This window comes from Melanostigma gelatinosum, assembly GCF_949748355.1.
Source record: "Melanostigma gelatinosum genome assembly, chromosome: 4".
NCBI classification, from domain to species: Eukaryota; Metazoa; Chordata; class Actinopteri; order Perciformes; family Zoarcidae; genus Melanostigma; species Melanostigma gelatinosum.
In genome coordinates, this window is record NC_136637.1 from 4,399,180 (window position 1) to 4,422,680 (window position 23,501).

Here is a 23,501-nt window from a genome sequence, read left to right on the forward strand (position 1 = left end):
CAATGACGATCACCCTGCCATAACCAGGTGTTCTCATAGAGCTGATCTGGTTCAGTAACTCAGCTGTTTCAAGCTACAGTGATGGCTCATAGTTGTGTGTGGATATTGACAATGTTGCTGTGTGTGACACAGTGTTGAAAATTAACTGTATGTGTGTTGTCCCTAAATGGAGAAGCCAGTTGGTTGTGAATTAAATGCTATCGCGGGGTACAGTTTGACTACCTTGTATCTCAAAATTGCACTTTGCAAAAGCAAAAACTTTGGTTCTGAATGTGAAGTCTGGTGGTTAAGTATTGCCTAATTGTTCACATCCTGTTCCTCCTAACACTCTAACAGTTACAAAATCGAGGCAACTCACCGATGAAGCTTCATAGAAATCCACCCATTGTTAATATTCCAACAAAAACGGTCTTGTTACATTGCCAAAGGTCCAGACAATCCAATCCAGTAAAATATTTACCGGTAGTCCAAAACACATTATTACGTCCATAAATACCCACGGACTGCTGTTGCATCATTTCAAATTAGCCGGCAGATATGCCTAATTATTTATATATTTTTGAACGTAACTTCAGTTTGCATGTCAATTTTGCCGGTCGCTGTGTCTGAAAATGGCAGCTGCACTCTGACATTTGGATTGACACCTCATTTGACCCAATAGGAGCTTCCATGTCCTGTCCACAGCCTACAATAGCCAACGAGAGTCAGCGTTGAGGGAAAGTGCCTGCCCCTCTTCTTTTGTGTAAAGCTCGAGCCAAAGTCAACCGATCGTTCTGATGACTGACGCTTCGTATAGCCAATGACATTTCAAAAATAACGATATACAGCTTCAGGGGTTAGATTTAGAGGCAGAACGCGGAAGTCACTGCATAACCGCGAGTCAGCTCCCTGCGTTCGTGCGTAAAATGCAAAGTGTGGTTTTTGAGAGTTTTGGAGACTTTAGGAAAGTGAATAATGTCGAAATAACTTCTACATTACTGTATATCGACATAAATAAGCTTTAGTTTGAATTATGAATACACATTTTTACACAGCCTAGGTATGTTACCATGGTAACCATGGGTCTCCAAATGGCCTTTTTGGAAAGCGCCTAGACATACCCGGAAATATCAGGAAAACATGTGTAAAATATTCATTTTCTGTGGTATTGTATCAAATTTGAACTTGGACTAGGTAAGGCTTCATGCTGTGGTCCCAATGTGTTTTCCAGCTAATGGTATTCCAAATGGTTCAAGAACAGTTTTCAATTTACTTTGGGTATGCTTTGGATAGGCACTTAACATTATTGTTACTCAACTTGACTTTTAGGTCATGTTTTAGTTATTGCTCGAGTTATTATGTTGCTTGTAGCATTAGCTATAATGCTACAAGCAACATAATAACTCTATTATTAAAGCTATTTAAACACACCAGTGTGTGTAAAATATGTAAAACATGGACTTATCAGTCCTAAAAAGGATGTATAGAGTGTCTAAGTTTGTTTTGTTTGTGCGTTTTATTTTGGCTTTCTTAATATGGTGGCCAAGGCATAGTGCAAGGGAGCCATTTAATGGGTCAAATTGTGGGTGGGCTGCTTTCAAAGTTTAGCCATGTGAGGGATGATGAATGCTTGTTGTGGGAGAGACACAAATTTGGAAGTCAAATTAAGTTAATTGGAGCTAGAATGCGCACCTCCACTAAGGTAGCACAGTCCTCTAAATTTGTTATTTTAATCTGACACTGAATCAGATTCAAGTTGATTGGTGATAGACCCCAATGTCATGCTGATAAGCATTTTTACAATAATATTGGGGCTTTAAATGGGAATAGGAAAATGGGACCCTACCAGACCTGGCTAACTCAGGTCCTGTGTTAGGTCTTGGACATCACTGGACCCGCAAAGACCTCTCGTTAGGAGTTCTGTGGCAATTGATGAGCCAAAGTGAAAAGTGCTTTGTAAATGACCACATGAAGGCGCTATCCCTACAGATGTAAACCTGACACTAACATTTGTATAATATAATGCCGCACAACAAACACACAACAAAGCTCAACATTGCCATGCATATAAATCACCTTTCTGGGAGGGAAGTGCAAAGATTATGTATATTGTAAGGCTGATGTACTGCAGTGGCTTTGTGGGTGATGGCCAAGATTACAGAGCACATTGTACTTTAAGAATATCATCACTGCTTAATTTTGTCTAGCAGAAGCTCTGTTTGTAGCTTAGAATTTTTTTTTCATTTAATTTCTAACCCTGGACTTGTAGAGATGATGTTTGTATTTTTCCTGGCTACCAGGAGAGGTTTGATTCTGTGTTGAAGCAGGTTATGAAGTGTGAATCCTCTTCACTTTGATTATATCGCTGACAACAATCAATGCACAAAGAAAGTCAAATGGTTCCCTACATGACAGCAGCCAGCTGAGTGGAAGACAAATCCACTGGGTTGTGAAGGTGTGTCAGCTGTGCAGTGGGATGTCTCTTCATTCCATTCTACAAAATGTACTGAATAGAGACATTTGATTATTATAAATGAAATACCCCCAGCCAGCAAAATTGCACAAGACATACAGTAAGCCCAGGCCTAGTCTACAGTATACGAAGCACACTCTGACAAGGTGAAGTACCGTGCAGCTTTCAGTGACTGGAGTCACACTGCTGGTAAGAATAATCTCCACTTTGAATGTTGACAATTTCAAGTCAAAAGTGTGGTGAGGGGGGAATAATGTGTTCATCACAAAACTGAACTTGGAGCAAAAATAGTAGACATCAGTTCAGGGCAAACAATGTGCTCTCTCGGGTCAGAGAACGTCACACCATCACTTTCTCTGCTCTATTCAAATATACTAGCATGCAGACAGCATGGACAGAGAATGACAGTGCCTATCATTTTACTGCTAGTTTTCTCTTATTTATTATGTGCTTTGCAATATGTGTTGTTTCAAACACGACATGGTCCTGAAGTAACAAGCCATAAACATCCCAAAGAGTTGAAGAAAATCTAGAGTAAACAGACCAGGATTCATAGCTCATGGTTCTTCACTTTAGGTTGGATCATGTTCAGGGATAAGCGGTGGCCTAAACCCCTTTGTCTGCTTTATCTCTTGCTCAGCACACTGACCTCATAGGACCTTTTCACACAACATATTTTGACATGTCAGAGTTGGAAAAGCTTTATTCCCTGGTATTGTGCTTGTGGTTCAATGTCACACTGAAACACATGATTAAGTAGGAGCTGTTAATGTTATTACTTGCCATTCCTACTATGGCAAGTAGACCTATATACTATGAAAAAGGCCTACTGCTGACAACATAAAAAGGATGATTACATTATTATTACACACATAATAGAAATTGTTGTGGAATTACATGCAGCAAACGGTCCTGCAAGCCAGCACACTGTTAGGGCCTTTGTGCATTAGTTATAAGGTTGCTGTTGGCAACCAAAGCATTAGACTAGAGAGATGCTGAGCTGTGAATGGTACTTTGGGCGAAGTAGGAGAATGGCCAGCGCCAAGTATTGGTCAGTTATATTTAAAACCCATTTATACCGATAGTTAATTCTAAATATCATATTAACTCGTCAACAATATGTGTGTGCCAAATAACAACTCTGTGTAATGAACAATATAACTTGTAGGACACACAAAGAGACTCCTAGCGACGATCTTGCAAAGCGATCACACCGGCCAAAACTCAAATTCTTCCCCACTTCCTACCCCCCTACTTCTGGCACCCTTGCCCGGACCACAACCATCTTTGAACCTGGCATTCATTTTGTTCTAAACTTAACACCTGTAATGTTTTGTGATTTAAGCGGTTGTGACTCTTCACAGACATAAACACCTGGCAAAGTGCTCTAGACCCCCTCTCAGGTAGTCCTGCTGCAGGAGGTGTCACCTGGACCGCACTTTGCCATGATGACACATACAAAGACTCACAAGGTGAAACAATACCAGCGTTGGCGTTGCAGCTAATAATTATGCACATAAAGATGCAGTGTGTAGTTAGTCATTATGTACTATTTAGCCTTTGATTCAGCATCGTTTCAGCGTTTGAGTTATTCAGCAACAGTTTGTTAGGTAAGTATCTATAGGAACAAATCATTACATACTGGTTCATTATTATGTTCTTTACAATCCTAGAATTTTTTTCAGGAGCTATTAGTTAACTATGCACTCATTAGCACTTCCTAATTTCATCCTTACTAGTTGGGGACTAGTGAGGATTTTGAGTACCTTACAGTTTACTGTCACTACCACACCTTTATGGAGCCAATGTGTTCCATGCAGTTGTGAGTATCCCCAGTGTTAATAACGTAACCACTGGATCCACCTGATGGTGTGTTAAACTTGGTTGGAAGCGGCTAAGATGACATGATTGTAGTTTTGCCCTGATGGCAGGTTCTGAAATCCGGCCTACTTTTATGGAAATGTGCACTCTAGGAATTCAAAGATCTTTTAAATTGTTGGCTAAGGGCTGATTAACATGTTCCCTCTAGATCTAGATCTTTACAATACAATCCAAGTGCTATTCTGACCACTGTTGGCAGAGAATAACCAGACAATGTTTCTGTACGACTCCTGTTAAGATGCATCATATCAGAATCATAACTGTTTAACCATTGTGATTGGCTGGTTACGGTTGGTGTTGTAAGCCGTTTTAATTGTAACAGAACTGCAGGGGGTGATTCCTGTTTGTTAGCTCAGCAGCTGCAGTCGATCAGATCTGTAGCTCAATGCTGTGTGAGGAAAAAGGGTATCTAAACAATTGAGTTTTGTGGGATTGGGGCCTGTTTTCATAGAGGGCTCTTTTCTATAAACTACTTATGGTATTCAACAGTCTACCCTACTGCTGTTGTTGCCTGAAAATGTAGTAACTCCAATATATGTTTCTTTTTGATATTTCTTAATTGAATTGTACTTTTTTAATGGCCCTTCAAACCCCTTTCTGTAATTCAGACTCACAACAGTTGGAAAACCTCTCTTAGTTTCTGAAAATCTGATTTTGTAGTGCTACAAGTTTCCTGTGATAGTGATGCCATATTGATTCCTTTCTGTATCTGCGGGTACATTACTTTTGCACACTGTATACTCCATGTGCCGAAGACAGTTTGTTATGAACAAAAAAGTTGTTTCTCAGAGAACATTTTAATGCAGTCTCATATTTCTCATAACTTAGATATTATAGTAAAGGACTGCTTTGCTTGCTTCCAGAAATATATCCCTTACATCAGAGAGAGCATAGGCATGAACAGCTTTCATCAGTTATTGCATGACCACAGTCCAGGACCACAGACCTTTCACATGAACTGTACATCAGGGTAATATATAGTTGTTCTGCTATGGAATACCAACACTAAATCTTTGGTAATCAATACCTCAAAACAAGGGTGAAGTGAAGTCTATTACTGTATATATTGGAACACCTCAGAGTGCTTTATCATACCATGGCCACTCCCTAAAGAACACTTTAAAGAAAGGACTATGCCCCAAGTTTCTTGTCTAACTTGACTAATTAACTTGCTATACAATTTTAATTGACACCTGACAGCCAACACACAATAAAACATGACTTGATATCCCAATATAAGAAAATTATGAATGGGGGAGAGCCCATTTCTGTTTCTTATGTTCCAGATTGGTATAGCTGGTATTAAACCTGGCCTGAGATGTTCACTGTGAAAGGGGCTGCTGCTCTGGGCTGGATGTAGTTTGTAGCAGCTTTGACAAGAGCTTTAAGTACTTTTTCCTTAGGATGTTTTCAGGTGAAGCTGTCAATATTCAACCTTTATTTGCATGATGTAAATTGTTCTTCTTAGACTGCATTTGGACAGGGACAGGAAATGTTTGAGTGACAGCTGTCTGAATCAGTGTTTCTGACCTAATGTTATTCTGCTGTGGGGGATATTAACATCTTTGATAATATGTCATTATAACCATGTTTAGTCATTGCTATCAGCAACTGCTGTTCAGTTCATTACTGGAAATTAGTATGTTTCCCTATGCAAACATATATACCATTAATAAACAAGATGTACCACAACTCAGCCAACAGACCTCCCGTTTGTTCATTTTATTCATGTCTGCTTGTATAATGACTGTGGAGATTTGCCTGCACTCTTAATACAGAAAACAGCCCCGCATTGGTGTTGACGTGTAGTTCCATGTACAGGTAAGACATGAAATATGATCCAGCAAGGCCGGTTTGAGGGTTTATGCACAGCAGGTTATAATACTATGAGATAGGATATTACAACCCTGAAAAGTCAATTGTGAGGTCGAACAGTAGAAATATGTGCCGTTACAATGTAATCTACCAGAAAAATATGCTTGCATGTATTTGATAGGCCAATGCAGGTACTTGCCATAAGATGTCATATTGTAGTGTAGAAGCATGAAGTTTCTTGCCGGAGAGTTTAGTGCTGCACCCACCAAACTGGCCACGGTCAATTTAATTTGTGGGCTGCGTTTTTTTCATAATGATAGTGAAAACTATTTGGGAAGACCGGTCAAGGGACTTGATGCATGGAAAAGTTTCTTTGTTGGACTTGTGGAAGGAGATAAAAAGTGATGTGGCTGGACAACAGGCAATGGCATTAAACTCCAGATCAAACCAGTTTGGTCATGTAGATTTAGCCTAAGCCGATATAATGTAAATAGAAGGCCTGGTCAAACAGCTTAAAGGTAGTAAAGGGCAGGGTTAAAGAATGGTGTCAACTGTCAAAGGCTCAGTAGATACCAACACTAGGTGTGTGTGTGTGTGTGTGTGTGTGTGTGTGTGTGTGTGTGTGTGTGTGTGTGTGTGTGTGTGTGTGTGTGTGTGTGTGTGTGTGTGTGTGTGTGTGTGTGTGTGTGTGTGTGTGTGTGTGTGTGTGTGGGCTGTCAAAGCATTGAGTGTGATACCGGAACACACCAGCCACTTTGCATCATGTCTCGTCACTTGACAAAGGTGAGTGCAATAAGGTGGTGGCACACTCACGCGACAGTTTGTAGAAGGACAACGGTACCGTGAAGGAGCAAGCAGAAGACGTGGTCAAAGAAGCAGCGAGTCCGGAACCAAGTAATTACTCAGCAGAAGCAGACAAACCAGTAGAGAGCAGGTGGAAGGTAAGTTGGGGCCAGGAGGAGGTTCTCCCCGTTTCCCTCACTTGCGTCTGTTAAATGTGAGGAGAGAGGAAAGGAGGAAATATGTTTTAAGAGAAATGAGACGTCCTTTCCTCTGAATCATCAAGTGAAGCAACATCTGTTTCTGATGACTGTGGCCGCTGATCACAGCTGGATCAGCTGTCAGTCGGTTTTAACAGCTGGAGAGACTTTAGAGAAGTTTGTGTCTGCACACATGATCACTGTAGTTAACAATAGTAACTAATAATACTAATAACTGTTATTAAAGTTGGATAATGGAACAAGTTGCTGTTTTGGTGTGTTGCACTGCACGTGTTCATTCAATGCAACAATAACACAGACAAACCGTGAACCGCGTTAAGGCAGCATCGGCTATCGAACAACGAACTCTGACACGTAGCAGAATACAAGTAGACCAATGAAATTAGGCAATACCCGTATACTGACATTGTTCACTGTACAATGTGAACAATGGCACAGGAATTATACTTCGTTCACGGACCTTACATAACCCATATCTAATTTACAATATTGTCATTTTTAGAATTATATTGGAATATTAGTTCATGTAAAAGGAGTCAATGTTGAACCTAATGCACAACCATTTTGCAATTGCTCAATACTGGGCGCCACCCATTCCAAACACGTGCCATGGGCCTGGCGTAGATTTCGCCATGAATCCAAAAATCACCAAACATCGTGGATATTTTCTTTCACACACAAAAAATACATTTCTTTCATTTTATTCTATCTATTTACTTTTTAAACACCTGTCTCTTCTTTTTACACTCAAACCCCCCCCCCCCCCCCCACCCCCCAATTATTTAAAATATCATGATATATGGGAGAATTTTGAGCGAAGCTTTTAAGTCTGTAATTTGTGTTACTCATGTATTGGCCGCAGGGGTAAGAAACTGAACAGTATAACTGGTTATATTGAACAGTTTAATGATTTTGATTTGCCTAAAAACATGTGGTCTGACACATGGCAGCCATTTTGTTAAAATTGTAGGTTTTTCTCTATATCGTCATAGGAGTTACAGTCACTGGTGTTACTCCTCCTCCTGGTAACACCAGTAACACCAGTGACATTTCTGTATAAATGAGCCACATAAAAGCTGCAAAAAGACATGAAAAATAAAAATACATTAAGCTCAATGTTTTGTGGAATCATTAAGTTTAGATGTCAGTTGATGTTATACAATAAGTTTTTTGTTTTTAAGGACAAATACATTTCAGCAGATCTGTACTACCTAGATTCCACCGTTTCAGTAGAATGACCCAGGGGCCACTTGAATGGCAAAGGGTCATACGGTCATTTGACTGCATACACTAAATCTCCCCTGCTGTGATTATGACTTGTTGCTGTTGAAGACAATCCTCTCCAGTTCCACTCCCAGTCACTACGCGGCGGTAAGGAGTTTTATGTTGGCCAACAGCAAATAAATGTCACGAAGAAGAAGATAATTCATGTTCCGTTTCCAGGGCGATTCAGTTGGCGGCTGAGAAGCGCCAAATCAAAAATCCTGACGGGATAACAACTAAAAAGTAAAGGGTCCGTGTGATGGAAGCCATTGCCTCTCAGAACTAACCAGTTTACTACCCCAGTGAAAAACGTGTTGACGTTAAATACAACATGGAGGAACTCTTCAGCAAAGGGTTGCAAGTGAACGTGAGGTGCAGGGACTGTGAGGAGAGGTAAGACTGCAGAAATTGACGTGAGATGACCTATCTTAACAAAACCTAGCTTTCTATATTTCAAGAGATCTTTCTGATGTGGTTATGTTAGCAACAAGAGATGGATATACTACTAACTGTTAGGTGTACGTTAACCTGTAACATCACTTGGCGTTAGTGTAACTACATTAACAATAATCATGACCAACCTTGTGGGTCCGTGTACCTTTTGATAATCTTGTTTTATTGTTAAATCAAAAAATGAAAATACAGAAATATCATGGCTTTTTCGTTTTAAACCAAAAACGGGAAAAACAAAAAGTACAGCTGTTTTTCCGTTTTTGATGTCTAAAAACGAGAGAACCAAACTCAAAAGACAAGCCGATTTAGTTTTTTGCTAATCTTGTTTTGTTTTTTGCCTTTGAAAACACACGCAAAGCACGACAGGTAACCCGGAAGTAAGAATATTTTTCGGCAATAGACTGACCGTATGCAAGCAATTGTTTTATACAGTCTGTGATGCAAACACATACCAGGGTAACATCAGAAGAAAAATAAACAACTGAAAATTAATAAACTTGGGCAGTTTGGAGTATGTAAGCAACAGTAGTTGATTATTTATTATTTATTTATCCATGTACACAGCGACAATAAAGTTTCAGACGAATCATTGTTTGCAGTACAGTTCGTAATATAGTTTAATGAATGTCATTTTTGTGTGTGCAGAGCGGTTGCTGTTAGCATTGATATTTATTTTTCCATAGTATTCTGTTCCTTGAGTGAAGGCAGAGCACAGCCTCTATAAGGAGATGACGAGTAAATGTGTTTACCATTTCTACCAGTAGATTGCAGGATAAGTGTATTTAAACCAAATATTTAGTCATATTTAGATTAGATTAGAAAACTTTTATTAATCCCCAGTGGGGAAACTCATTTGTCACCCGAAAACTCATACAGAGTCCACAGTACACAACAGACAAAAACACATTACAAAGGATAAATGACACCAGACAATGTCATATAAAACATGATTTAATGATGATTACCTGTGTCTTTGTTAATTATCTAGGTTATTGATACATATAATGTGCAACCTTGTTGTGTACATCATGTATTTTCTTGTTATTTTACATCATGGGCATGTGGTGTTCATGAAGCAACACATAATGACAATTGAACAATAAAATACATTTGGTTTATTCTTATTAAACACCAAGCATAATTTACCTACCTCATGGATTTATTTGTCACACTTAAATCCTGATTGAATGGTTCAACAGAAGAGGTCAAAGGGCCACGATGAGCAGATATAATGTTGGTCAAATACTGTGTTTTATTGTCATTGAGATAAAGAAAGTTTGACTCTTTATATACTTTATATTTTTTCCTAATCTCACAAGATGAGAGCAAAAAACATGAATTGGTTCTCTTTTCTTAGTAAACACATTTACTCTTCATCTCCTTATAGAGGCTGTGCTCTGCCTTCACTCAAAGATCAGAATACAGTGGAAAAATAAATATCAATGCTAACAGCAACCACTCTGCACACACAAAATGACATTCATTAAACTATATTACGAACTGTATTGCATCAAACAATGTAACAATTAATCGAAAACTTTATTGTCGCTGTGTAGATAGATAAATAAATATTAAACCGCCACTAATCAACTACTGTTGCTAACATACTCCAAATGGCCCGGATTTATTTATTTACAGTAATTTATTTTTCTTCTGATGTTACCCTTGTAAGTGTTTGCATCATAGACTGTATTTAACAATTGCTTGCATACGGTCAATCTATTGCGTTGACTTTTATTTTGATGTACTCGTACTACATGTCTTGCTTTACGTTTCTTTTCAAAAGAAAAAACCAAAGAGGGATTTAAAAAAAACTAAATATGCTTGTTATTTGAGTTTGGTTTTCTCGTCTTCTTTTTTGAATTCAGACAACAAAATAATGGAAAAACGGCTGTGCTTTTCGGTTTTTTCATTTTTTGTTGAAAATGGAAAACAAAATAAATCATGGTATTTCAAGTATCGTTAAAAAAGAAAATGCATAGAAATAAAAAGAAATGGCATGCTGTCAGAAATAAGTGGCATAGAAATAAAAATAAATGGCATGCTGTCACAAAGATGTGGTTTATGAACAAACATATGTCTCTGCTGTCAGAGTGCATGTTTGGCTGCAGAAACCATGGTGAGGTGCATCATTGTAAATCCTTTGGAGTTGTCCTCTCTTGTCCGATACATCCTTGGAAGAGCATAGAGATAGTTTAGGTTGACATTACAACACAAGTCTTTGTCTAAACTAAAAAATAAGCCTATCTCGGCAAAAATACATTTATCGGAAGCCATACAATTGTAACTGAACACGCGGCTATGCAGTAGATACGGTAATTGGCTTTATTGCCTCCAGGAAAGGATTTCTACAGTGTCCAACAGGCTGCACATGGATTGATGGGGTTTTCTTTAAGTCTTCTTGATTTTCACTTTAATATATCTGTTGAGATCCACAACACCTTCGGAAAAATAGGATTTTATCGATACTAATACTCTTATTGATACTGCTTATCGGTTTGGTTCCTTATCGATACTCTTATCTGTTCTTTATGATTATTTTGTGAAAGAAAAAGACAATTTGCATATGCATCAGGAGGCGGGAGTGGTGTGCCTGTCTGACTGTGGACTTCCACTGTCAAGTGGCTCCTGCCGTATGAAACGGTGTATACCGTTGGAACAATAGATACATACCACTCTGGGGATCGGCATATGCCGCTGAATCACAGTGTCATACCATCGATCACTTTTCGATCTCGGCAACACAAAAAGTAAAGAAAACTGGAGTGGTGGTTCCCATTTTCAAAAAGGGGAACTGGAGACTGCTCCAATTATCGGGGTATCACACTGCTCAGCCTCCCCGGAAACGTTTATTCTAGGGTGTTTAAAAGGAAGCTACAAACGACCGTCCAATCTCAGATCCGCGAGGTGAAATGCGGATTCCTTCCTGGCCATGGAATAGTGGACCAGCTCTTTGCCAGTCATTGCAGGTCTGTTGCAGGGGTCATTGGAGTGTTTTGTGGACTTGGAGAAGGCCTATGACCGTGTCCCTTGAGGAGTCCTGTGGGAGGTACTGCAGAAATACGGGGTACCTGGGTTGTTGGTACGAGCTATCCAGTCCTTGTATGACCAAAGTAAGAGCTGTGTCTGTAAATTTGCCACAAAGTCAAATGAGTTTCCAGTGCGTGTCGGCCTCCAACAGGGTTGTCCCTTGTCACCAATCCTGTTTGTGATTTTCATGGATGGGATTTCATTTTTTATGAATCAATTTTTATTTGTTAGATTCACATGAAGGAGTTTGTCCATTTTAACTTCTTAATTTTACAGAAAAGCAAACATCCGTGTCACCATTGAGCTTCAGTTGACAAACAGTCCAGTCCACAAAAGGGTGAGTAAGAGTTCTGCATAACAATAGAAATAGTCTTAGCTATATTTTTTAGTCGTCCACTAATTGGAAAAACACTTTGAGGCCTACGCCTTCTACTTCAGTTCTCAGTGTAACCTTTTATATGTTTAACAGCTTTCGGCCTGCTCACTTAACCTCTGGTTGTTTTTGTTTGTATTAGGATCTTCTAGTGAGACTAACCGATAATATCGATCCATATTTTCTCTTCAACCTCTCTATATCAGAAGAAGATTTCCAAAGGTAAGTACTGGTGGAGCTCTATAAATTTCAATACTCTGTGTTTGAACTCATGTCATGAACAGGTTTTCTTCAACTATCTCTGACGTTGTCTTTCTTTCTTATTGTTTGTGTAGCTTGAAAGTCCAACAGGGCCTACTGATAGACTTTGCATCATTTCCTCAGAAGTTTATTGACCTGCTTAATCTGTGTTATTCTGAGCAAGAGTCAGACAATCCAAGGTAGGAAGAAAACCACCACACAACATTACACTGTCCTACTGAATAAACCCAGCTTCACATTATATAAGGATTTGTATCAGTCCTAATAATTCCATTGCAATTCATTTTCTTTTACATAAATATTGTGAGATATAGAAAAAAAAGATGAGTCGATTTGGATAATAACTCTTAAGATTGGTTTCATATTCCTGGAGAGAACTTGACATGCATGTGGTTACTTTTATCAGTTGATAAAGTTGTATCTGGGGGATGGACAAAATATCAGAGATTTATACACTGTAGTCCAGTGAAACAACACCAGACTACATGACTCTTTTCTTATATTTTCCACAGGTTTCTCCTGCACTTGTCAAGTCAGTCTCCGGTGCTTGAAGGCCCTGCCAACTTCAGTGTTGTAGAGACAAATGCATTCAAACACCTGAACCACTTGTCTTTGAGGCTTTTTCATGGCTCTGATAAAGAGATTAAAGACTATCTGGCAGTGTGTCTCTCCTCTCTCAAGGTTTGCTCATTCATCAGAATACTGTAGAACTGTCATCAAACTGAGGTTTGTCTTGTGGAGGATTGCATAGGGATACTTTAATCGTAACAATCCCAAGAGCTTTCATATCTGTGCTGTTTATTGAAGTGGTTGACAATGGCTTATTGCTCGTACATTTCCGCCAGGTGAGTTTAAGTAGTTCAATGACTTGATACTCTTGTAAGAGATCATAGCAAAAGCAAATCAATAGATCAAGGAGAAATGTCTTCTAATTGGAAAATCAACAGATATGCAAACCTTCACCTGGATATATTTGGAAAATAATTTATAATAAGTACTGGTTTCAGTGGAATCATCTAATCTAAGCATCCATAATGTTTTTCATGTATCTCAAGCCCCTTTGTCCTCAGTCATGTTTGTTAAGACATGTTTTCTCAATGTTTCAGGCAGAGAAGCAGGCCCTAGAGATGAAGCTTCAGAAGACTGATGAGGATCTGTCCAGGCAGCTGAGTTATGCCCAACAGGTGTGCTTATCTACTCATTCATAAATTCACCTAGAAGCTCTAATCAAACTTAATATGTTCCACATCTTTCACATTCAACTTTCATATCCTATTAAAACCTTTCTAAATATTCAACATTGTTTGAAAACTGCGAAACGTTCTCATCAACTTTAAAACGTTCACGACACTTTGGACTTTCTTAAAGCAGTTCAACTTTTTAATTTCTTCAAGATTCAGGAAATTGTCAGAGCCTCTGAGATTTTACCAAATGGGGTGGGATGGAATGGGGGACTAGAGAGCAGCTGTAAAATCCTCTTGAAATTCAACTTGCTCTAACTTCCGCAATGTTGACTCTTTATTAGTGGTGTAACGGATCACCCCTCAGTTTGGCACACATGTGAACCACGGATTCATTTCTTTTCTTTTCTTTTTTTACAGTTTAATCATCATAGTGTGAAATAAAGTTTTACTGCCGCTCATACTTTTTCAGGTAATAAGTCTCTAAATATCTTTTCAGAGTTGCAGTAAAAAGATATAAAGCAGTAGTGTGTGACGGGATAAGGGTTGTGGACAAAATGGTATGTAGGCATTGTTAAACGAGAAAGGCATACGACAACGGTAATACATCGGGCATGTCCACACATATGAAGCGCCACCATCCTGGTCTGTCAGCGACGGGGACCAAGGCACAACAGCAACAACAACTTATCACCACATTTAAGAAACAGTTTGTGGCAGAATCAGATCGGGCTGAAGCTATTACCAAATATATTGGTTATTGCTGCAGACATGAGGCCATACTCTGTTGTGGAAAACAAAGGATTTTAAAATGGAGAATGTCCTCCACCCAGGGTATTCTATTTCCATGATAGAATGCCATGACAATTGACCGTAATGGATTGACAATTTGATCAACCAATCATATTTGGATTTGTAGCCAATGGGCGTATTCTTTCAGAATTCTCCCTGCCCCAGGGTATTCTAGAAGTACCACTCACGAAAACTAGCTTACTGCTAATTAGTGATTAATAGCCAACGGCAAAAATGACAACAGGTGGAGATAAAATTGACGCAGCCGGTGGAGAAGATAATATTGCGGATTTATTATCAGTGCCCTATTCAAGACGACCCTTCAATGAAAAGATGGACATTGTGAAAAAATGTTGCATAACGCATGAACACCTTGAGCTCAATCAGCTTGCTAAAGCCGGATATGTTAGCCATTTTCAGGCTAGCAACTGGGGACGATACACTTGGCTTACGAGCTCAGTTCGACACGAGAGGCTGTACTGCTGGGAGTGCATGTTGTTTGGGACAGACAAGAGTGCATGGAATTGGAAAGGCTACGAGAACATTAACTATATAAAAGGGGTGTAACTGTTCACAAAATTCTCGGTTTGGTTCAATACAAAACAGTGGTGCCACTGTTCGGTACGTTTTCAATACAGCAGAAATGCCAAATCCTCGCTGGTGAGACTCTCAAGGGGACTTGTCTGAAGCGTTGTGTAGTCCGTGACGTCCGGCCGTCTGTTGTCAGAGCAACAGCGGGAACTTTGGACATTTGATTCTCAATAGCATTAAGCACAGCATTAAGTACAGCCTGGTTTTCCACTCCAGAGTAGGGTCTCATATCTACGGCTATAAATATAACAATCGCCGTGGCGATTGCTTTAGCCCTCTTTGAATCAGTAGGGAACAGCTACTTAAACGCAGCGTGGAGAGTTTGTAGCCTGTGTGCTGCTGTTGGATTTCCTGCTAAACTAGTTTAGCACAGCGTGTAGACTGTTGTTTTTCCGTGGTCGGAGTGTCAGACAACACATTGTCTGTTACGTGGTGGGAGTGTCAGACAGCATGTTGTCTGTTACGTCGGGTGGTTTGCCTTGTTGAGTGCATTATATTTCCCACAATTTAAGCTTCTGTATTTTCTAAATGCAAGAGTATTATTCAAACGTATTGTTCGGTTCGTAATGCGTACCGAACAGTTCAATACAAATATGCGTATTGTTACACCCCTACTATTTCACTAAGGCTGCACAAAAACACAGCGGGTCATCTTAAGGCAAGGGTGTCAAACTCAAGGCCCGCAAATCCGCCAGCAAAAAAGGAGCATAGGAGCAGCTCTTTGGCTGGTTACACTATATTTGACATGGAAATGTATTGTGAGTACATTGAAGACTACTTTAAACGTGGCTTTTAAACATGAAATTCTTCACGTGGGATTGTGCAAACGCACCCTTGAAAGGATTTTAAGCTTTGAACAAAGTTATTGTAATAACTTGTGTTTGATATTTGTCTTTGCTATTTTCTTTAAAAGTTTGATAGAGTAATGTGGGTTTCTTAACACTAAATTAAAAGGATTTAAGTTATAATAACAGAAATGTGCTTAAATATATTTTTTAAAATAGAGATTTTGAAATGTCGTGATTACCTGGAGCTACTGGTAGAGCGAGTCATCCACTCATCACAGGGTTGGCCTGTCCGAGTGTCCTTGACACTGAACCCGATGGGCAGGTCAGCTCCGTCACGAGCAGCGTATGAGTGTGTGAATTAGAGGCCAATTGTGAAGCACTTTGTCTTTTAGGTAGAAAAATGTTATACAAGTATAGCTCATATATGGGAGTGGTTGAAAAATAATCTGTTTAATTCATAACGCATGTATTTCTCTCACAGACGCTGTCTGAGAAGACTAAAGAGTTAGACAAACTGCGTTCAGAGTGCACAAGTCAGACCAGCTCTCTGTCCAGCCGTCATTGTAAGGAGTTACAATCAGAGAGAGAGAAGGCTCTAGAGGTAAGACTCATCTGCACACAGCATGTTTCTGATGCAAGGTTGTATTGGCTGTGATGTGTTATTACTTTCTCAAAGTTCTGAGGCTCTGCCAAATGTGGTGTATTTAGTGATTTATTTGTAGGGTTGGGTACCGAAATATGTGATCTGGAGATGAGCATTAGAGTTTTCTATCTGCCGATCCATGATAATGTTACATTTTGAAAAATAAATCTGTGTTGAAATCAGCAGGAACAGCTAACAACTGTTAGTATACCGTTCCATTTCGTTATATTGTGGTGCATTCAAGCTCCAAACTGTAAAAATGAGAATTGGACAAAGGTCATTTATAATGTTATCATGATGTGTTCAAATATAATCTTAATGTTAAGATACAGTTGCTCCATGGGGCTTTTATTTTGAAAGGGTGGGACTGGGTGGGGGAGAGAGGGAGGAAGGAGACAGAATCATAATATTTGACACACATACACACAGGTTATTAAATGACAGGCGTCATCACAAGCATTTCAGTTAGAATTCTCTCTGTGGAGCTTTTATTTTGAAAGAATGGGGCGGTATTACAATGCCTTTGCCTGAATATATTCTAGTCATTTGTGTATGTGCGTGTGTCAGTGTGGGCCTTTCTCAATACCCAAGTTCACAAGTACGGACTTGTGAACTTTTAGAGTATGGACTTGGAGTCTGGACACCAGGATCAATAGTTGGCATTGTGATGTAACTTCAAAGATACACATGTACACAGGTTTTACATAGAGTTAAAACAGAGAAAAACCTGTCAAACACTCCCATCATTTCTGTAGAGATGCATACCGTTGGAAATGAAGGTTCCCTATTTGGAACTAACCAAGTGTTGGGGTCTGGTGCCACCTTTTGTCTGGCTGAGCTCCTCACATGCTTTCCTCATTCACCAAAAGCCTGACCTGAAGTCAGAGCAACATCTGCCCAGATGACCACACCTCCAGCCTCCGGCCAAACCTGACACCAACTCTCCATTGGCCGAGAAAAGGCCCCCCACTGTTTGAGAGACTAGGTTTATAAGCTTGAACACAGCTATATTCCTCCTCTTCGCCCTGGACCTCTCTGTCCTGGACACATGAAGACACATCGGCCTCTCTCCCCCCCCCCTCTCCAGCACGACGCTGGCCACGAGGGAGCTGCAGGCCTACAACCCTCAGCAAACCCTGTCAGGTCACGAGCCATTTTGCTGGACAAAACAGACAGTGTTCCACGCTGAGTTAAGGCCCTTACCCCGCTGGGACGAATCCCCTCCACGATCCGTTTCCCGCTTTTTCTTTTTGTGCACACATACCGGCAGGAGAAAGACGACTAAGCCTCAATCCTCCACCGATGATTCCCGGTAAGACGCACGGACCACGTCGCCTCAAACCGAAGTTAAATCATCCTCCCTGCAGCGAGGATAGATCACGTCTGCGTTTCGCTCCAGAGCGAGCTCACGCCACGACGGCCCGAAGCCGGCTCAAACGCCACGCCGACCAGCAAGCAGCTTCCTTTTTTTCTTCTGGAAGAGGAAAAACCATTCATCACTCTACAACGTTGCAACAAAACGCCTCAAAGTAAGAGTCATGGTATCTGGGCGTAGCTTAGCTTAAATTAACTTAAGTTTAATTCAGGTCATTTCATTTATGTGTTGATATTCCCGTATTTTGTTGTGAGAAGTTACTGTCGCGTGATATCAAGGTATTGCGTAATCCATCGCGGACCCGAAGCTCCGCTCGTGTATTAAACTGCTGTAACTGTCTGCATTTAGATAAATCACTGCTGGTAGAGTTAGAGTTGTGTATTATCACTTGAGAGACGTGATGAGAAACACTACGCTCATCTCACCGCAGCGATAAAGATCTGTTTATTTGGGGATTACTTTTGTTTGTTTTATTTGATTTCATTTTGTTCTTTCTCTCGTCCTTGAATCAACTCTGTGAGTGGAGTGTGGGATCGCGGCTATCGGGTATAAGTGTCGTTAGTTCGCGAAGCGACAACGGCAGCTTATGTCAGATATGATCAGCAATCCTCACCCTCACTACAACGAAGACACCGCAGCTTGGATTCTCCCTCTCTCTGCCCTTTCATTTCTCTTGTTTCCCGTAACTTACACACACATAGAGCTTCGGCTGATTGTGAGTGAAACTCTCGCTTATTGTCCCAACTCACGCGATGCATCGGCACACGTGATTACATACAGCAATCTCACCGCCATTTTGTCAGAGTCCCTCGACTGCGCCATCTGGTGGTAGTTTAGCTGTAGTTCTTTAAGGCACCTCTCTAACACACACAGCCTCCCCCTCCCTTTTGTCTGCGTCACTCGACGCTGCCATCTTTGTAGTTTTCGACTAGTTTTAAGAACCCCCTTTTCTTTTCACACACAGACCCACACACACACACATACTTGTATTACATACATCCTCACCCATTTTATTCATTCTTTAGTTTAGGCATATAAAATTGTATGATAACGTTTGTTGGTTGCAATATTAATTGATTTGATCATTTACTATTTGATTGAATAAACTCTGTTATACTTTAAGGAGCGGTCGTCTGTGATTACTTGTGCATATGTGCGTAATGAAATTGTATGTAGTAGTCTGTGTACGAACTTAACCCTTCACTGTCACTGAATGTGTAGTCTCACCCAACTATTGACATTATGAGTGACTACTAATTATGAGACTTAGTTTTATCGTTTGGTTGTTGGTCCCTGTTCGCAGGGTGGTGCCCCGTTGTTATTAATAATCATTAATAATTGTTACATACATTAATAATTCTATTGATGTCAAGAATTCAGTTTCTTAAATGCTGATAACCCAAACACGCTCCTTTACGTTCCCAACACAAGCTCATGGTTGAAAGACATGCATTCTGAATCAGGACTTGTAAGAAAGGTTTATGTGGTGTCTTTAGTTACAGAGCAGACTTCAGCAGCAGACGGAGCTGCTCCGTCAGGAGCTGGAGAATTCTCATAAGAAGAGCAGCCAGCAGCTTCATAGCAGACTGACAGAGCTGGAGGCCTCTTGCAGAGAGCTGACAGAGAGGAAATACAAGAATGAGTCTGTCATCAGAGACCTGAAGATTAAACTAGTGGGTGTAGAGGAGGTAAGTGGATGGGGGGGGGGGTGTGAACAAACTGTTTTCTTTTTACAAAAACGGTACAAACTGGCCTCTAAAATGAGCAGCAATGCTTGACTGGGGCTCCCGTTCCGTGGTGTAGTTATTCTGTTATTTTGTCCACTTCTGTAGATAATACAGATCATTTCAAGAAAGATTATTGACACTGGGACTGTTTTCCTGCTGTTGTGTGTAGGAGTGCCAGCGTTCCAAGCAGCAGATCCTGGCTCTCAGGAGGGAGAACAGCTCTCTGGACACAGAGCTCCATGACAAGGAGCGTTTGGGGAGCCAGCTGCAGATGAGAGTGGCTGTTCTGGAACAAGAGATCAAAGATAAGGATCAGCTCATGCACCGCTCGAAAGAGGTGCTGGAAGCTACTCAGCAGCAGAAGGTAAGAGCAACTTCAGCTGTGGTTTTTTTATTTGCCTGAAAAGCCAAAACAACAACTTAAATAACCCTGAGACACTCAATATCATATCAACTTCATCTATTTCATTTTTAGAGGCATAGTTTAGATTCAGAGAGCAGTTATTTTCTGCAGGCCCAGTTTTGTCCCTTTAATCACACCATGTGGTTTACTCTGCATTCGCACCAAATCAGGCGTTGCAGCAAGTACACTGTGGGAGTGTCACTTAAATGGCTCATTTGAGGGACTCATTTGATCTGAATGGTCAACTGATTTCCTGTCACGTGATTGGCCACCAGCAGGAGTCATAACTGAGAGACACTGAGCGCCAGCGCTCGCTGTGTATGTGTGCGCGAAATGATGGGACTACCAATCAACACGATATTGGTTGGCCTCGATAATCTCACGAACAATATTATGAATTGTGAATGAATGACTGAATGAATGAATGAATTTTATTTATATAGCGCTTTTCACAGACAGTACAGACAGAGCAGACATTTAAAAGCATAAAAAACACAATGTGACCCTAGGGTCAATAAATTATCTATACAGAGTGAATAAGAAATGTTAAAGAATAGAATAAAATAAAAATAAAATAAAAATAAAATAAAAATGTAAAACATATTTTAAGAGCAGGTCTAGGACATGGGTTTACTTTCACACAAACGCCAGCCTAAAGAGGTGGGTATTGAGCTGGCTTTTAAAAGTATCCACAGTATCTGCGAGGCGCAGAGTTGCAGGCAGAGCATTCCAGAGCCTCGGGGCCACTGCCTCAAAGGCTCGGTCACCACGGGTCTTAAATCGTGTGCGTGGGACAGACAGAAGACCTAGAGCATTTGACCTGAGAGTGCGGGCGGGTGAATAGGGGCGAAGTAGATCAGCTACATAAGCCGGAGCCTGACCGTGAAGTGCTCTGTAAGTGATGGTGAGAATTTTAAAGTGTATCCGAGATGCTACAGGAAGCCAGTGGAGAGATCGGAGTACGGGGGTGATGTGAGACCGTCGATGTGTCCTGGTGAGTAATCTGGCGGCAGCATTTTGGATGACCTGCAGACGGTTAAGAGCAGATACACTGAGTGATGTGAAAAGTGAGTTGCAGTAGTCAATGCGTGAAGAGATAAATGTGTGTATGATCATTTCTAATTCAGGTGTTGATAATACAGATCTCAGTTTACTGATATTTCTTAGATGGAAGAAACATGACCTGGACAGCTGCTTAACATGTTGGTCAAACGACATGGAGCGATCAAAGAAAATCCCAAGATTGCGCAGGTTGCAATGGGAAGCAGAGGAGAGAGGACTAATAATCTGCCTGATCATGGGGACAAACTCCTCTGGAGCAATAACTAGGACCTCCGTCTTAGAGTCATTGAGTTGCAAGCAGTTTTCTGCCGTCCAGTCTCTGATGGCATTGACACAGTCCAGGAGCCGAGTTAATGTGAATGCCTCGCTGGGTTTAAGTGACAAATGAAGTTGGATGTCGTCTGCATATAAGTGATAGGACACATTATAGCTTTTTATGATCGGTCCCAAAGGTAACAGATAAAGGGAAAATAACAAAGGCCCCAGAACCGAGCCCTGCGGTACACCACAAGAAAGTGGAGAGGTAACAGACACAAAAGCACCCACAGAGACATTGAAACTTCTGTCACTGAGGTAAGATGTAAACCAGTCTAACGCTATGCCAGATATGCCCACCCAATCACGAAGCCTCTTAATCAGGATGTCATAGTCTACAGTGTCAAATGCAGAACTGAGATCCAGAAGAACTAACACAGAGCAGTCACCTGCATCAGCACACATGAGAATGTCATTTGAAACCCTCAGGAGAGCGGTTTCAGTAGAGTGTTGCTTACGAAACCCAGACTGGAACTTGTCGTACATATTGTGCCTCTCCAGTGCAGCAGTAAGTTGTTTGGCCACCACTTTCTCTAAAATTTTGGACAGGAAAGGCAGTTTTGATATGGGCCTGTAGTTCATGGGCAGAGCTGGATCTAAGTTAGGTTTCTTTAATATGGGCTGGATAGTGGCATGTTTGAAATAGGAAGGGACAATTCCTGTAGACAATGAGGAATTGACAATAGATGTTACTGCAGGGCCAATAGTTAGCAGAACTTTCTTAAATAGAGAGGATGGAATTATATCCAGAGGGCAAGTTGATGGCTTTGTTTTGGTAATTAAGTCCATCAGGTCTTGAAGGCTGATAGGCTCGAAAGAGCCCATAACAGCAGGAGATTGCGAGGAGCTACAAGTAGCCGAACAGATCCCAGGCTGAATGCCAGACCTAATACCTGTTACCTTATCATTAAAATAGATCAGGAATTTGTTGCAATCATCAACAGAATAGCATGGTACAGTGGAGACAGGTGGTGAAACAATTCCTCTAATTGTGTCAAACAGAATCTTGGGATTTTTCTTTGAAGAAGAGATTAGGTTGGCAAAATAAGCAGTTCTAGCTTCCTTTACTGCAGTATTAAAAGAAACTCTTAGGTCTTTGAGATATAAACGATGCACTTCTAGCCCAGTAGCTTTCCAGAGCCGCTCTGCCCTGCGACACTTCTGTCTCACGCTGCACACAGCTTCTGTCATCCACGGAGTAGTGTTATAGGCAGCCCTGGTCCTTTCCTTAAGAGGTGCCACTTTATCCAGCAAAGTGGTGCAATGTTCATTAAATGACTGTATCAAGTGTTCAACATCATTGAGATTTGTGTAAAAGTCACAGCAGAAGTGCATAGAGAAATGATCAGCTGTACTCTGAGTAATAATGCGTGAATTGTGCTCTATATTCAGTCCTCTCTCTTTCTCTTGCTTTCAATTCAATAGGCTGTATTGACATGACATTTGACATGTGTTGCCAAAGCACAATTACAATTATGAAAAACAATGAATGAATGAAAAAAACAAAACACCAGTAAATGTAAGTAAAGGAGATGGTGGTGGTACAATCCTCCTGGTTGTTTCTTTAGTTGTGGTAGGAATGGACTCTTCCACCAGAATGATATTGCATCACCCTTTATGTGAGGCTTTGGTATTCGGTAAAAGCAAGTATTCCCTTGGAGAACAAGCTGCAGCTAAAGAAAATGTCTAGGATCCTTTAAATTGTGGAAGTATTTTACACAGAGACTCAACAATGTGGTGCTCTGTAATCTCTGCAAACTGGAAATGGCTCATTCAAGGATTACATTTAATTCAATTCAATTTATTTTGTGTAGCCGAAAATCACAAATTAGCCTACGCATGTGACATCCTCTGTCCCAGGACCCTCACATTGGAACAGGAAAAACTCTCCAAAAAACCCCTTTAACGGGGAGAAAAAGGGAAGAAACCTTAGGGAGAGCAACAGAGGAGGGATCCCTCTATCAGGATGGACAGAGGTGTGATAGATGTCATGTGTACAGAACGACCAAGATAACAGAGTTACAACCAGTGGCGGCTGGTGGATTTTTTTTTGGGGTAGGGCCATCCAATCAATTTCAGCAAATAGTATAATTCA

The 23,501-nt window shown here is 40.6% G+C and overlaps 1 protein-coding gene across 1 annotated transcript in view; it reads left to right on the plus strand.

Moving 5' to 3' along the window:
* Nucleotides 1–8,645: 8,645 nt before the first annotated feature.
* Nucleotides 8,646–23,501, plus strand: part of sass6 (SAS-6 centriolar assembly protein) — a 35,328-nt gene continuing 20,472 nt past the window's right edge. Inside the window, exons 1-9 of the mRNA XM_079267187.1 lie at nt 8,646–8,805; nt 12,172–12,232; nt 12,411–12,490; nt 12,604–12,708; nt 13,042–13,210; nt 13,636–13,713; nt 16,363–16,482; nt 19,396–19,587; nt 19,796–19,990. Of these exons, the coding sequence (XP_079123313.1) occupies nt 8,744–8,805; nt 12,172–12,232; nt 12,411–12,490; nt 12,604–12,708; nt 13,042–13,210; nt 13,636–13,713; nt 16,363–16,482; nt 19,396–19,587; nt 19,796–19,990 (1,062 nt within the window). The 5' untranslated portion in view covers nt 8,646–8,743. The remainder of the gene's footprint in view (nt 8,806–12,171; nt 12,233–12,410; nt 12,491–12,603; nt 12,709–13,041; nt 13,211–13,635; nt 13,714–16,362; nt 16,483–19,395; nt 19,588–19,795; nt 19,991–23,501) is intronic.